The sequence below is a fragment of the Halichoeres trimaculatus genome, unplaced genomic scaffold (assembly GCF_033239565.1).
Source record: "Halichoeres trimaculatus isolate MK-OKI-2021-1 unplaced genomic scaffold, fHalTri1.1 fHalTri1_scaffold_8, whole genome shotgun sequence".
Classification (NCBI taxonomy): Eukaryota; Metazoa; Chordata; class Actinopteri; order Labriformes; family Labridae; genus Halichoeres; species Halichoeres trimaculatus.
This window is the reverse complement of record NW_027437186.1, coordinates 30,040,925-30,057,709: the sequence shown is the minus strand read 5'-3', so window position 1 is coordinate 30,057,709 and position 16,785 is coordinate 30,040,925. Positions and strand designations below refer to the sequence as shown.

Below are 16,785 nucleotides of genomic sequence, written 5' to 3'. Positions count from 1 at the left end.
CATTGTGATGTGTTTGTCATCAGGCAGGCGTGGGTATGTGTGGGTGGATGCACGTGCCATTTGTGCTGTCCCACTATGACAATAACGTGTCACTGTAATGGTTGGTTTGCTCTTTCTTTCAGGCATACGGTATGTCTGTGCTGCCTTTGAATCTGATTAAAGGCACACGGAGTGTCGCGTACGAGCGCCTGGAGAACACAGAGGACATCGACGATGTTGAGCACCAAATAGAAAAACTCAAGTCCAAGGTTGGTCTAAACAAAAGGCACAAACCACTGACAGGATGTGTGACACAAACATCCAGACACGTGCCATTTATTCAAAAGCCATGAAGTAACTTCACACAGTAAGAATCATCACATGAGCAGCAATTAAGTCAGTGAAAACATCTAAATTTTGTTGTCTTCTCTGTATGCTTCAGTAGTATCTTGTGGATAATCATGCATTCATTGAAAGGCACACATGCATCGCCTTCAGCTAAGCAGTCCCTCCTACTTATCTTTCTGCCATGCTTCACTGTCTCAGCATGCAATTATGGATAGTTAGCATTGTCCTTATCAAACAAAGTCTCAAATGAAGGCAGCACAAACAGGAAAACACAAGTACAGTCATCTGTTTGTTGCTATTATCAGTGAAAAGTTAAACATGAAAGAACAGTGCCTTCACCCCTCCTCCTTCCCATGCATTAATGTATATTTACAGATAAGTAGCTGTGACTGCATAAAATTAACATGCACTATTGGCAAAAATGAAGTCACTCTTACAGAAGAGAAACTACATGAATAATTTGCTGAATGCATATTAAAAAACTATTGAATTATTGAAATTTCAAAGGCTAAAAATGAAAATATAGCAACTTTAGCCACACAATCATGCAATATCCCTTTTTAAAGACTGTATTTTAAAGCTGAGTATGTAGACATGAGTGTTTTACATTTCTGTTTATGCCCATCAGCTAAGAAACATAAGTAACATAAGAGAAAGTATCTTCAAATGATCAGTCATTTTTAACTCTGGTTAGTTTAAAACTCACACATCATCCATCATTTGAACAGTTCAACCTGAAATGCTATGTCAGAAGTAAACATCCACACATGTGTATCTATTGATTTATTTGGTTGTTTGTTGGAATTGTTTTCAGTGTACAGACGGCCGTCCCCTTTCCTCAAGGGACAGAAACAACCTGCAGGAGCTAGAGGGCAAACTGCAGGTCCTCCGGCGCAGGGGGAGACATCTGGAAATTGCTGAGAGGAACTGCTGCACTAAAGTGGGCAGTGCTCTCAGACCTGTTAAGGTGAGACAGAATTAACAGAGGTAGAGTTTACATTTTATCCTCTCATTACTGGAGCATTATTTGTTCTGACCTTGTTTTATTACACTTTTGTCTGGAGGTTGATTTTGGCTGCATGAATCAGTCTATAATTATGTTATTGAACAAACCGTCCAAGCTTGATTCTATCCCTCATTTCTGCCAGCCTCAGCCTCTCCCTCCTTCTTTGTTTCTTTGTGCTCAAGTTTAAATCTGGACTGCTCTAGATTTACTTTTAGTTCTACTTTACACAACCACATATTTACCTGACTCCCATGAGGAGCCTCTTCACCTAATTTACTCTGAAGTCTCGCTGGGAGTCTCACATTTCCAGGCAGGATGCCATGTTTCCCCAGGGATAAACCAAAGTAACCACAAACCTCTCTTTGATTTTTTTTTATGGAGTTGGACCAATACTTGGTCTTCATGTGCAATTTTGATTTATTTTTTCACCCATATTCAAATTTGGCCTGAGGGGATAGATAGGAGTGAGGTTCCAGCATCAATTCTCCTAGATTCAAGAGAAATTACTACCTTTGGATGTGTTTTCACTCTTCTGTTGAGAATATTTCAAACAGCGATCTAATATTCGCCTTTGACTCTTTGATGTGTCTGGCTTAAGTTGGTGGTGGGGTTTGGTAAATATGAGCATTGTCTTAAAGGCTGGGGGCCATATGAAAATGGCCCTTAGGCTACGACTTGCCCTTGTTACTGACTTTTGACATGCCTTGGTTATTTTTTGACTTATTACATTGTCCTTGTGGCTGATTCTAAAAAGGATTTAGTTGTGGGATATGTGTTTTCAGTTGAAGTATTATTTTAGAAAAAGAATCTGCAAACAAAAAGTGAAAAAAATTGCAATGCACAGGGTCTTATTACAGTTAATTAAAATGACATTTGTCTGGTGTGTCTGGTCATCTTTTAAATGGAGTTTACAAAGATTTGTTATTGTTACTTAACAGTTAGTTATTTAATTTTGGTTTTGAAACAAATGCATGCTTTGGTAGGTCACATCTTAAAAACAGTGAGTGAGAATGCTCATGGGAAATGCATTCTTTTGCCAAAGGAGACATGAAAGTCTGCAAAGTGTTTCACAGTGACTTCAAAGTCTAAATTCTGCCTCACAAACTACAACAAGCCCACTCTGCTGAGCGATGATATTTGAGTAGTTTTTCTCATTTGTATTCTTCCCCCTCAATACTGATATTTTTATGTTGTCCTCACGCAACAACTGCTAGAATATTAAAGGGGAGTAAAAAGAGAAATGGATCAAGCCACCTCTTTGCATGAATCAGTGCACCTTCTTTGAAGCAGTCTTCATCCAGGTGCATTGTTCTTTGATGTCTGTTGCACCTTCCTTAATTAATTTTCATGCATGTATGACATGCCCATTTTGCCCTTTCATGAAAAGAAAAAAAGCTTCAACTGTTCTGAGGGCATTTTTCGGTCTTTAAGACAGAGGAAGTTTGAGAATCATTCTCAAAAGTTAACATTTTAAAGTCCCACTGCTTTTCATTTTCCAGTGTTTTACTTCACGGCAGGCACGCTCAAACATTTAGAGCCAGTGTCTGTAACAGTTTGTCTTGAACCAATGGGGCTGTGGCTAATGACAGTCCCCAGACTCAAATTTCATCAGTAATGAGATGGTAGATTTATTTACTATATATTTAGGCAGTGGTGTGGAGTGATAATCCAAAGGTTTGTGATTTCTCAGGAGCAGTTCTGCCACTGTTCTCAAACACATGCTGTCTTTTTTATATGCACCACAGTGGAGAGCAGAAACGGCTTATTTAACACGTGGAAGGACCACACTTTCAAAGTGCACAGACCTCGCAAAACAAAACTTTGTTTTCAAGGGATCATAGAGCAAAGGAAAAAGAGTTTTTTTATGGCCGAGTATTTCATAATGAATAATTTATAGTGCAAGGCTATTCTCTTTGTTAAAACTAAGCTGCCTTATCATTTAAGATATGAAAGTCAAACCCTTCTTTTCATGATTTTAAACCTTTATTGTTCACATTCCCGAGCCTCTCCTTTATTTAGTTTTGTTTGAAAAGCTGAAAACTTTGGTGGTAAAACTAAGTTTGGCAATTTTTCTAAGGATATTTTGTCAGGGTCAGTGAGATCAGCACATTTAAACGATTGTATATCTCCCAACTCAGTTGTTTGAGTTTGTATATTAAAGGGAAAATGATGAAAGTGTGTCAAGTGTCAGTTTCTTGATTGTAGCTCGACTACAACCAATTAGCAATTAGAAGGATATTTTCCATATCTGGTGCTGTTGAATGATTTTGTTAATTGCTTTATTTTCACACAACTCTTGATAAATGAACATTGGTATGCCAGAGAAGATGAGAAACTTATTAGGCTAAACATTTTCGTATTTAGTTTGATGTCATCTTTTATCCTGAAACAAGGTCGACGTTGTAATTAGTGTGGTTTCTTGTCTCTACATCATCTTTTAGAGCAATATCAGAGTGATACAACTAAATGCATTTTTTGAATAGATCATGTATTTTTCCTAATGTGTTAGTCTGCTGTGCTCATCACTTCAGCTGGTACAAAATAATCTTGGCATAAGGGCTCCTTGAAGGCGAGCAGTCGATGGGGTTTATTGCCTTTTTGGCTGCTACCTACCTTTCGCCTCCCTGGTTGAAACCTCCCCGCTCTGTCTGGAGTGTGCCATTGCTTCCCTCTGTCACCGTGGGCATCAGTGCCAAACTGTGCCTGGCCAAGCCATATGGTCTCTCCTTGACAAAAGAGATGACAGGAAGGTTGTATTTTGTGACCCACTGGATGCCTTTGAAAACAAACCTTTTCTTTCATGATGGTTCAGTCATTGGGTTTATGATTCACCCTCAACTTTAGTGTCATCCTCTAATTATTGTATTATCTTTGCAGATATTGTTGGGCATATTCTTCATCCTGGTTGCACTGCTCTTCACCGTCGCCCTGTTTATTTCAAAGTAAGAGACAATTCCTCCAACAACATTATTCTCTCAAAATACCTATCGGCATCATAAGAAGCCATAAGCTTGAAATATAAACTAATATTTAAGTTGCTTGTGTGTTTCAGTTTGGACAAAGCTCTCCACTCTGCTGGCATCAGCTCCGGGTTCATAATCTTTGGCACCAACCTCACCAATCCTCTCAACGAACTTCTATTAGCCTTGCAACCCGTGAGTATCCTCTCATCTGTCATCGTGAAAAGATTATTATCCTCAATTAAGATATGCTTAGAGCTATAGTTTCCTGTTTCCATCATCATTAACCTAAATGAAGCATCATTTAAAAGATTTTTTCTTGGCTATCCTTAAATGCACTTGTAAAACTGTTAACTTGGAGTGTATGTGCTTCACCATACTGCAGGAGCTGTTTAAACAACTAAATTTCAACTGCAGAAAAGGCCTCATCCATTAAACGAGTCATTTTGACTTAAATGTCGTTTCATTACTTTTAAATAAAGTCTGACAGGTTCCACTTATATTTTAACACAGGCTATAAGATAACAAAATTGCAACCACAGAAATTATACCCTCATGAGTCACACTCACAAGTGCATTTTGCATACTGCAGTAACTTCAGAATAATTGCATTTTCAAAGGGAGCAGAGCTGAGATAAAAATTCCTACCTGACAAGCACATTAAGCACTTCTATAAGTGGGAGCGGAGTAGATGTGAAAAGGGAGGGATAAAGATTAGTTATAAGCTCTGACAATGATTCAATTAACACATGAATCAGTCAACACAGTCTTGTAAAAGAAAATATGAATGTATGGTAACTGGGAATGGAAATTTCAAGCCATAATATTATTCGGAAGTCACTGGCATCTGTTTGGCTGTTGGTCAAAATGCTGCCGGTAGCACATGTCTCACCCTTTACTCTGTTGTTTCGGTGACATGGCATGTTGGTTTACACTTTACAGCCGTGCTCTGACTTCACAGCAGCACATTCTTACTCCCAGGGCTCATGTTTTCTTCTTCTAGAGCTATTTCATACAGTAACTATACCTCTTCTCCTGTTTCGTAATATGCTAGTCAAGCTGCAACCTCCAGTCGATGGTATGAGGCCTATGTCCAAGTGCTTAAAACTGCAGTTCAACGAGTGTCCACTTGGGGCTGGTTTCAGGAACACCAGAAACCACATACACACTAATTCTAAACACAAAATTTCCACTGTATTAATAAACATATTTACAGCCTGGTTCAAAAAATAGTCTGAATACCTAATTTCTCTTCTAGCACACACTGTACAAAGGGTAAACTTTTTAACACAAGTTGTTTTAAGGTGCTTAGTTTTGCCCACTTGTTTTTAACATTTAACATTTTTATTTTACAATATAAACCAAAACCAACGGATATAAAACATTGACACAAGACCTGCAATCAAAACAAAAACAAATCAAAATAAAAAAGTAAATCAATAAATAAAAACATTTACATTTACCAACACATCAAACAAACAAGCTTAACTTTGGCAATTTCATATTTGTTCTTCCAAATCATTCAACCATTTTAAGGTTATGTTTATTTCTACTCTAAATTCATAAACAAAACTTTCATCATCTACAAACAATAAGTTCGAACTATCTCAGAATTTCTTTGGTGCATTTCTCTCCAACTATTTTGGGCCAAAAGAAAGCTAATTAATCTATAGAATTAAAAAACTGTGAAAATTTAGATTTAAAGAGATGGTTTACACATGTGCTGGTATTGCCCATATAAGGGCACTGTTGACTTGACAGACAGGTGGACAACATATTCCTGTCTGCAAAGAAGCTTAAGACCCTCCTCTTAACCTCATCCTAACTCAGTCAAATCTAGGTTGAGTGCAGCATTCCCAGTAGACTTTAAAACCCCACATCAGGAATAACATGTGTTGCAGATATTGTGTCCATATACCATACAGTCTTTGGTGCTAGTGCAAGTGAGCAGTTTTAAGACATGCTAAAGCCACCTTCTGTTTTAAGTATTTAACAATGGGAGAATATTTGTGGTAACTCTTCAACTTTAATGAATATTCGATGGTTTGAATATTATGACAAATCCCTTATATTAACAATTTTCCATGACAGTATCACTGAAAGGCTCATGCATGAATCTAAACTGTGCAACTTAGATCCTGAACTGCAGCAGAGTTTATGGATAGATGCTCTGAACCTCCTACAACTGCAATCTTCACTTCCCTAATGTAAGCAGAAATTACTGCATTACAGAAACACTGATGCTCCTCTTTTGAATCAGCACACTTTAATTTTTTTAAATTCTGTTTTCATTTTTGTTCATTGAACAAATAAAGTTGTTAAAATTGAGCAGTTTTTAAAAAGAAAAACAGAGTTAATGTGTTTATATTAGTTTAACTTGGATTTATTTCCTGTTGTTTTCAACTAGTGGCATTTAAATGACTTTTCTGTTTGCCTATTGAATTAAAAAAGCTGTTACTGAACTTTGATCATATTATTCTGCTTGAAATATTTACTGTGAAAGGTGAAACACAATGGGAAAGCAATATCTTGAAATTGTCAGTTTTAAGCAAAAAATCAAAAACAATGAGATCATCATCTTCAGGCACTTCAGTTTCATCTTTTAGCCACAATAAATCTGTAGCTTCTGAAAGCCAGCGGTGTGAGACGTGTGTCTGACTGACCAAAATTTATTAGAATTTTTAAGAGCTGAGATAAGATAAACTTTATTGATCATCCACCAGGGGAAATCCACTTTCTGGTTTTTAAGTTGTGAACCAAAGAGATTGACAGATTTTTTTATCACCTCCATTGCTTCTTTCCTCCAAGTTATTGCTGCCGGTCTGGACACTGACCAGAACATCCTCTGTTGAACTTAATATTCTGCTGCAGGAGTTAGAGAGAGAAAGTGACTGACAGCTTGGACCATTTATAAATTGCTTCATAGATACTGGCATTGATTTCATGTCTGGGGCCGGTGTTTTGAGGAATGACCTCGCTATTTAAAGAATTAAGTACACAATGCTGAGAAAGGAGACTCTTAAAAGGGATCAGTTTCCGGTTAAATCCAACCAATCTAGTTAACTGAATATCATCAGTGTAGTTTTGTATATGAAAGATGTTTTACTTTTTCTACCGCAGGTATTTCCACTGGATTACATCCTGATCACAGTCATCACCATGTACTTTGTAGTCACATCCATGGCTGGCATTCGCAACATGGGCATCTGGTTCTTCTGGATAAGGGTGAGAAAACACCCTACTACTGTTATTTTCCATCAAAACTTGCACACACACTTTTTTATTTACACTAGGATGTGTTTCTTCCAGCTGTACAAGATCAGACCCAAGAAAACCCGTCCTCAGGCTCTTCTCTTCCTCTGCATGATCCTTCTTTTGATCGTCCTTCACACCAGCTACATGATCTACAGCCTGGCCCCACAGTACGTCATGTACGGCAGCCAGAAGTATCTTGCACAGGTGAGGAGAAGGAAGCATACGTGTCTGAGTATTTCTCCGTTTTCAGTCTTGCTGGAAAGAGATTGAGCCCTGATGATTGCTATTCAGTGGATTCAAACCACTTGGGTGTACTCAGGTGTAGGCAGCAGGATGGTCTCTGCGGGCTGGTGGAGGGGCTTTTAGACTCTTGTTCTTTTTGGATTTTGTCTATTTGTATTAGACTGTTGGGTTATTACAGAGGGGAGCTGTTGTTTTGACAGACTCCCCTCTGTCTCATCTGATGTGGTCTCTCTCCATCTCCCTCTCTGGCTGTGTGTGGGTGTGTGTAAGTAGTTTAGATGCATCATGGTGTCTATGCTTTGTCTCAAAAATCTTTCAAAGAGCATAATTAAAATGAAACCAGGTGTTGTTTTGTGCTGCAACATCCATTTTTTTAAATGGGAGAAAATAACCCTTTCAGAACTAGCTCTGTTTGTCTCACAGGTAACATGTGGCTTATATTTCTGGTTGTGTTTTTACTGCAGTTGTAATCTCAGAGTGTCATTTGTATCAACATGTCTTTCATAACATAGCCTTTTTATAGTGGATAGTTCTAGTTCTACACAAATTTCTTAATCCTGCTAAATTTGTAGTTGATATATTTGTATTTTATTAATTTGGAAGTAGATTTATTCTTTGAAATAAGGGAAACTTAAGTTGTTATTAACTTTAAAGATGAGTTATAGTTCATTTGTACTGTCCCTCTTGTGCCCCCATAGTAGTTTTGCATGATTTACATCTCAAAAAAATCCGTTTTTTCCCTCTGTGTTGTTTTATGAAACCCTGCGTTTTAGCTTCTGTCTCTTTAAGGCATGTGTTGCACCACTTTCTTTCCTCTGATTGGCCAGTCCTGTGGAGGCCTGCCCTTATGCAATGACCTCATCATTTCCAAAAGTTTGAAGATCTAATGAAAATTTCAGATAATGGACTGATTTGAGCAGTTTCTAATCAGATTTAGGGATTTCTACAACATTTGAATGTACAGTGGTTTTAAACTTTTACACGTTTAGTATGAACAAGCATCAAGCATTGTCACACTACTAGAAAGCAGAATACTCCTTCACAAATTGTACAAAAGCAGTATTTTGTGGTGTTCCTCCTATAAGCATTCACCTGCCCCTTTGTGTTTTTTATTTCATCAGATGCCCTCAGCAGGTCCTGCATCTGGGAACGCTACTTCTGGCACCACAAGGACTTGTGATGCAGACGCGCCTGAGGGTAAGTCTGTCATCTCTCTGAGCACAGTGAGGTAGCACAGGACCAGTAGTCAGACACTGGAAGAAGTTACAAAACACCATCAAAAATTAATCACAAGTTCAGGTCCAAACTAGAGTTAAGGAGGGAGACTACAGTAGACTGTTCAGGAATCTTTATCACAGTTTTTTAGTCAATAGAGGGAATCATCCCAAGGACAAACATTACTAATGGCCTCTAGCTGTCTCCATGTGAAAACATATTACAGAAAGTCAGTGCTGTAAGATCAAAATGTGAATTCCCATCCTACAGTGAGGGTACAAACACCAGGTAAGGCTGCTGAAGGTGAAAGAGCTCATTGAGCTTTACGATGTCCTTTTCATCTCCCAATAGCTACAGTGTCTTTGTCTGCCTATTTGTTTATACAGACACTAACATTTACATACCACATACATATCTTAAACCCACTGTATAACATCAGTCTTCATACTTGACCTTGAGATTCCTGCTCTGTTTTTCCTTTCGAGATGCTTCACATTCAGACTTCCTTTCGGACTAAGCAAAGTCAAACATATAGACCGCTTCTTCTTTTTTTTTTTTTTTAAACTCTTTCAGTGTTTCAGCTCTTTGTATGCATATGTTCGCTAAGTGAAATTGGTATAGGGGACACATTTTTAATACAGGTAAGGCATGGTTAATAAGTGTTTAATTTTTGAAATGTCAAGTACGTTTTTAGTGGAAGGGTGATGTCCTTGTAAAAACCCTTAACAAGAAGTTATTTACTTTTAATTAACAATAACCACTTTAAGAATTTTTGAGAAAGAAGAAAAAAACTCTGGAATTTTACAACTTCCAATCCAGTCTTACTGCATCTTTTAAATATTTTGTCATTTTTAAGTGAAACAATAGTGATATTAATGCTTGATGTTTCCTCTGTGTGAGCAGCATGCATCTTTCTATACTTCATGATTCTAAAGTGGAATCTCAAATGAATCAATGTCAGATGAATGTGGCTTTTATAAAGTCTAATAAAACAAGTTTTACTGAAAATAAGACATAAACACTTGCTCAGATTTTAATTTTTCTGTGCAACTCCTCTTTTGGTTGACAACCCCAGAGTACCAGCACAGCAGCAAGGCTAACAGCTTAAAACATCAAGGTCTTTGTAAGCGTATGCAGTGTTTTAAATTTTTCATGCAGGAGCTTTACATTGTCACCTGAAAGCCTTTATGTTTTAGCGCTATTTTTAGAGACAACACACGCATGTTCCTTGCCCTGCAGCAAATCGATCAGCTGTTAGGGCCTATGATGAATGAATATTTTTTAAAATGTCATCTAATTCCCAGAGTCACAGGTTACAGTGTGCTTTTTTTCACAACCATTGAGAGCATCTGTATGTGATGCCCTCCAAAAAACTTTGCTTGCGTTGTCCTGACTGCAGGCATTAATACATCAACATTATCCCAACCCTCTTACGATATTAATCCACTTACTCAAAGACACACACCTACACAAATGCAAACTAGGGGTGGGTATGCATCGCTTAACTGTCATGTGGACAGAAGGAAGCAGGGATCGAATCACTTAACCCTGTAATTAGTGGACCTGCTGCGGCACAGCAGCACATTTCTATCTCTTCACCTTGAAAGTGACAAAGCCGCCTTGATTTATTTGTTACTTTCTGAGGAGTTTCACTCTTCACATGTGTCTCCAGCTATGTTATCATCAGAAATATGAACAATATGTGTCATTTTCCATAAAAACAGTTCCTTATATTGCCTCTGATTGTAAGTCAGAGTTTAGGACCTGTTGTGTCAGAAGACTTTTGAATGACAATGAGTGTGTATCTGAATTCAGCGAAGATGTTAGAGATAGCTATTATTGACTTGGCTTTCATGAATAATTTTCTGTTCATCCAACAGCACTGAAAATGCATTGAGACAGGGTAAGACAGGCAGAAAATAGAAAGATAAAGCTGTGGCAGGAGAGTAACTGCAAAGATCAAAGGAGAGATATTATTTGTTTACTATAATCTGATCTGTAGACTCATACATTTCGTTTTCCTTCCTATCTGTGATAGGCTAAACTGTTTTTTTTCCTGCATTGGAGCAAATAGGCTTTACCCGATTAATTGGCTGGTAGCAGCCTTGGATAACCTTTGGAGTTGATGTTGAATCATTTTGGACTTGCTGTTGCTGCTTCCAATTGTAACAGTTGTATAGCTTTGATAGTAAAGAAGGAGGTGGCACACTGTTGTTTGGAGATGTATAAAAGATATTGCTGCATTTTATTCAAGGTTCAATGCACAGAGTATAACATATGCCTCAATCTATACCTCCCTAATGCATATTCAATACACGCACTGTGACACACCATTTGTCATAGGGCATAGAGTATTTTCCTCTGAAAATGTGGTCCTGCACTGTGTGAAGTGTTTTCTGTGGATAGTATCTCCCACAACCCACACACGGAGGTTGTGATATCATTTAAGGACATATAATGTCTAAAGTTTTTGTTTCAGACTCAGCAGACCTCACAGTTATTTTTCAAGACACAAACAACAGGACATTTACTTGTTCTCTGCTGTATTTCTGTCCAATTATCTGAATTATCTTAATGCTCTGCCATGAAAAATTACTGGTATGCAGACAAAAAGTTTATAAAGATGTAGTTCATCAGTTTTCAAATTTGACCCTGTTTGGTTTTGTCTGGTTCTTTACTAGGTATGCGACCATCTCATCCTGGGTTTTGGTCTGAGAATGACTCAAAAGTCAAGATCAGATGTTGAAGGAAATGGAGATATCAATGGGTCTCATCTAATCAATTCAAGCCTGAAGTAGCCAAAACAGCTTTCTCTTCCATATCCTCATATTTAGGAATAAGGACTTTAAAATGAACGCTGATATTGGTTTGGTTGGATTGGAGTCGGTATCAACCATTACCAAAGCCAAGGTATTGATGACAGCATCAGGGACTTTTTCCCATTAACAGTATCTGTCCAATCCATGTGTCTACTCAGCCATATATTTATCCGTCTGAACCAATAAACATAAAGAAAATAGAGGAACATGAGCTAGTGAGGTCGAAAGTCTGTATGACTCACATAGAAACAACCCCAGAAAGACATGGTGTATAAAATGAGATACAGAACCACCATAACAACTAAAAAACAGCAACATTTTTATATGAAATCTAAAATAAATAATACGAACAATTTTTAAAAATGAAAATCAGGCTTTTTTTTCCTTCCATCTTTGAGATCATACCACAAAACCTGTTAAGCTCATATATTTTTTCTTCACTTCTAAAAGCTGACTTGCCTTGAATTATTTGGAGCTTTATGAGAATTTTCTGCTTTAAGTCAAAACCATCTCCTTCTTTTACCACACAGGGTTGATCCTTTGATGGCAGCATAAAGAAGTAGTATCAACAGGGAGGGAGCACAGGTGGAGCGACCTTTTCTTTTTTTTGCATAAACTTAACCAACTTTTTCTTTTTATTTTAAGTTTAACCATGTTATATTCCATTTGATTCTCTCAACAATGCTTGTAATGGTGCCAAAAGGGCAGGCTGAAAAGGTAAAGGACATGGTGCAGCTGGTAGAGGGAATACACTGTGTTAAACTCAGCCTCACACCAGTTGATTCTTTTTGTGCTTGTGTGATATGAGACAGAAATGTTTTAATTGTTGTCATCACACGTCATGCAACATGAAAAAGCACACTCGTCTTACATTATAATAGCGACTGCTCCGGCACAAATTATTTGTGTTGTTGCTGACATTCTGATTTGCTTTTGGAGATCTTAACGCATCAGTATTCATTTCAATCTGTTCCATAACTAGTTAAAAGAATAACTCCTCAAAAGAGCTTTATCATGATAACATGGACAAAGTACTGGATCCAGAAAGAAGCAGAAGTGAAGAGCATCTTTGTTTGGCCTACGGTAATGGGTTGAGTTAATGGTTTGTCTCCATAGTGGGCTCATTCAGTGCGGATGTGCACATTAACTAATGTCTTTGACATTTAAAGAAGTGTTCCTCTATAGGCTCTATACCTGTGTCTCTGAAAGCTTTCACAAAAGCAGTAAATGCTTAAGGTTGCTGCTTTCTTGGCCTGGCTGTATATTCAGACACGAGCATGTTGACAATCCTGACAGGTCCTATCAGCTCTTATTGAACATATAAAAGCAGAAGGTGCATCGGGTGGGTCCAAATGCATTTTTGTCATTATTCTAAAGAATTTTTTTAAATTTTAAACAAAAAATAATGAAGTACAGCAGAAATAAATCATATTCAGTGACAGTGTTATTTCATAAAGCTGTAATGCAAATGATGCCAACATGCAGTGATTGCATAAACTATCTCCCATAATGCTCTTGTTTACATGACACATCAGTGAAAGCTGTAAATAAATAGGATTTTCTTTGTTTGGTTGTTTGTTCTCCTCAAACCAACAACCATCATCATGGCACCACATAACACACGTGGACCTGACCGTGCATCACTTTGTCAGGTTGTTTTATGTAGATTGAGAGATGCTTTATGGCTGATATTTATTCATTGTTTAGAGGGGAGGATGAGAATGAGCAGTTTAAAATTTCTGGAGAAAAATCAAAAATCTTATGTGGTCAGAAATATGTTAAAGCCAAAGCAGCATTGTTGGAAATGTCCAGCGATTGTACAAACTGATCACGGTATTGGCTTCTGTAAGTGCTCCATAGTGATGGGTTGTGCTGCCCGTGACACCAGGACAGTAGCCAGAAGTATTTTTACTCTTGCGTTTGACCAGTTTAGGAAAACTGATCCTTTTTCGGCCTCTTGGAAACGCTTTCATAACAGCCGTTGTACCTCCCACCATGAAGAGGAGGAAGTATCAAGCAGAGACAACACATGCATCCGAGAGAATACAATCAAAAGCTTATCGAGCGATGTACTGCAGGAAGTAACAGGTGAATAACTTCATTTGTGCCATGAGGGAAAGCAACTCTGTCTTCCCAAATTTACATAATGTGGAGAGAGTACCTCATGAACCCCGCAGTGGTTAAAAGCTAAAACAGAGTGATGGCTGTAGAGGACTTAATGGCTGTGTGCCAGTCAGCCAACCAACCGGCTCATCTAAATAAATGTACTTCACTTCTCTCTGCTTTTAGATCATTTTTCCACTGTTCCTTTTTCTTCCTTTAATCTAAAAAGTCATGATGACTAATCAGAACCAATATTACAAATAAAACCTCTGATGATTTGCTGAAAGCAAATAGAAAACACTGCTCCAATGGCATTTAGACACTCATGACACTTCATTGCTGAAATGCATTTGTCGGTATTAGCTAAAATAGAAAGGACCATTTGATTTGTGAGTGGTGAGGTTTTGTTTTATTTTATTTGAAAAATGCCACAAAAAAGAAAACGCACTGATGGGAGATGATGGAGAAAAGACGTGTGTGCATTAGAATTTGTATCAAGTGATGTTTTGGATGGTATAAACAGATGGAAGGTCATACTGATAGTGCATCACAGGAGCTTCTTTTTCTTTAAAGGCCAGTGTTGCCTTATTGATGAAAGACATAAACTGGAGATTATCTCAATTTGGAATCTGCATGCTTCAGACATCTCTAAATATTCCCCCATTTTCACACTGTTCACTTAATGTAAGATCCAGTCTGTTTTGTGGTCTTCGAGAAGTAAAAAGTGTAATTTGTGTTCCTGCGTAACTACTTCTAATGCATCCAACACAACCAACAATGTGCACTTTTTGTGCAGCTGTGAAGCTGTTTTGCTATTGTTCTGGCAATCAATACTTTTTTCAAACCAAGGGGGAAAATTGGTATTACCATTGCTCTTCAAATAGTACAGCAGTCTAAAAATGTGAAGAGCAATGGAAATACCAAATGTCCCCCTGCTTGCTAGCTTCTGTTTCTGTAGTTGAGCTTAGCATACAGTAAAACCAACTATTGTTACAATGCAGGCCCACTGTCCACTAGTGATCACTTGCTATATTGAATTGAGGAGTCCTTTCAATGAAATCAGAACTCTACATGTTTTATTTACTTCAAAGTAAGCCTCCATTTTCTCCAAATAAAAAATAAAATAAAATCCAAATAAGAAAGGATGCAATAGATTAAATCAACATCCTCTGTATCAAATACCCATCTTCACATTAAATGCTGGTGTACTGGTCACACTGGGAAAAGTGCAGCTTGCTTTTTAGATGAAAAGTGAATAATATATACTGCAATGCGTGCATACTTTATCAATTTCAAAACCCCAAATCTTAGAAGAATGTCTTGGTTCTCTTGAGACATATTGGCTTGACAAGTCAAAAGATAAACCTTATTTTCTGATATTAAAAAAAAAAAGAGAGAGTCCAATTTTATTGTAATGACAGAAAACATCTGCAGACTTATCAAGTGTAATTTCATGGGTAGTTTTTTGAAAGGGAATGTAATCTTGATTCCAGGAAACTGTTGCATTGCCTTTTATTTTTCCGCACAAAAGCAACTGTATTTCAGTTTTCCTGAACTGAAATATGAGTTATTTCTGGATGTGTCAGGCGATTTTATCTTGGATTAAGTGCAATAAGATATATGGATTAGAATAAAACAACAGTAAAAAACAGGTTGTTCAGTGTTTCCACAGTTGTGACCTTAGTGTTGTCGACTTTTCTTAAAAAATAATGGCTTCTAAACCTTCAACCAGCCGTACTGCAACTTCATCTGAAAATACCTCCACAAACCTTCGCCTGGCATGATCCTGACACTTATTTTGTAGACATCTGTTACATAATGTGGAAAGGCCTGTATATCTTCATGTTGCAATGGTAGCTGTACTTTAGGGACAAAGAGTTGTTTTGCAGCAGCAGCATTGAATCCAGCAGTGAACTTTATATGTTTTGCAGACACAGATATAGCCTTCTTTATGCCGCGTCTCCTGAGAGAAAAGGGGATGTAAGAGAAGTTGGACAAAAACATTCTCAGCCATGGCTACTATTGACATTTTGTGTATTCCTTATATGTCCGACTTTTCTGTAGGGTAAGAGAGGGAAGGAATAAGAACATGCTGCAGGTGAAAAATGTCATCCAAAGCCAGTAAGGCTTTAGAAGGGCATCACTTTGTTATGACCTTTAGTGTGACACTGGATCATAAGACAGCAAAAGAAGAAGAAGAGAGTGGAAGTCAAGCCGGTGACTGATTGGCCGGTCAGTCATGGTGTTGTAATGACACTAACATCTTGTGAGCAGGTACTCTGTGTCAAGCTCTCCATTATCTGCTCTAAGGTCATTACAACGCCATTACTCATTTACCCAGCATAATGGAAGTGAATCCAGAAGAATTAGTTGCCATGGTCCCAGACAACCTGGAATCTAAAGTCTTCCTCAGCAGGTAATTTAACATCTAGTTTAAGGAGATTTCAGTGAAAGAAGTTTCTGGGTATTTATTAAAAGTTCTGACCTGAATTTCAGCATAGTACTTCCACCACTTCTCTCAATTCACTTCTTTCAATTGGTTTAAAGTTTTATCTATATACATTTCATTTCATATCCATACTTATTCTCTCTAAAGCTGCTGACACAAACCTGAACCCTTACTTCCCTTATTATATTTCTGTTTTCTTGTTTTCTTTCACTCTCTTTAGAGGTCTTTGAGGTAACATGGAGGATTGTAGCTCAGTGTCTGTCGAGTCCAAATGTTATGACAGAGGAGTTAACACCATAATAATGAATCCATTGGCTAGATGAAAGTCTTTTCATCAGCAGTAATCTTGAATGACAAACTTGTCCCTGAGTTTATAGCCTCAGAAACAGTCCAATCACTGAGTGGTGT

General features: G+C 37.7%; 1 protein-coding gene across 1 annotated transcript in view; it reads left to right on the top strand.

Moving 5' to 3' along the window:
- Positions 1 to 16,785, top strand: part of lmbrd1 (LMBR1 domain containing 1) — a 75,894-nt gene that overhangs the window by 45,749 nt on the left and 13,360 nt on the right. The window contains exons 8-14 of the mRNA XM_074676567.1: positions 123 to 248; positions 1,142 to 1,294; positions 4,211 to 4,275; positions 4,386 to 4,488; positions 7,414 to 7,518; positions 7,603 to 7,752; positions 8,913 to 8,988. Coding sequence (XP_074532668.1) covers positions 123 to 248; positions 1,142 to 1,294; positions 4,211 to 4,275; positions 4,386 to 4,488; positions 7,414 to 7,518; positions 7,603 to 7,752; positions 8,913 to 8,988 — 778 coding nt within the window. The remainder of the gene's footprint in view (positions 1 to 122; positions 249 to 1,141; positions 1,295 to 4,210; positions 4,276 to 4,385; positions 4,489 to 7,413; positions 7,519 to 7,602; positions 7,753 to 8,912; positions 8,989 to 16,785) is intronic.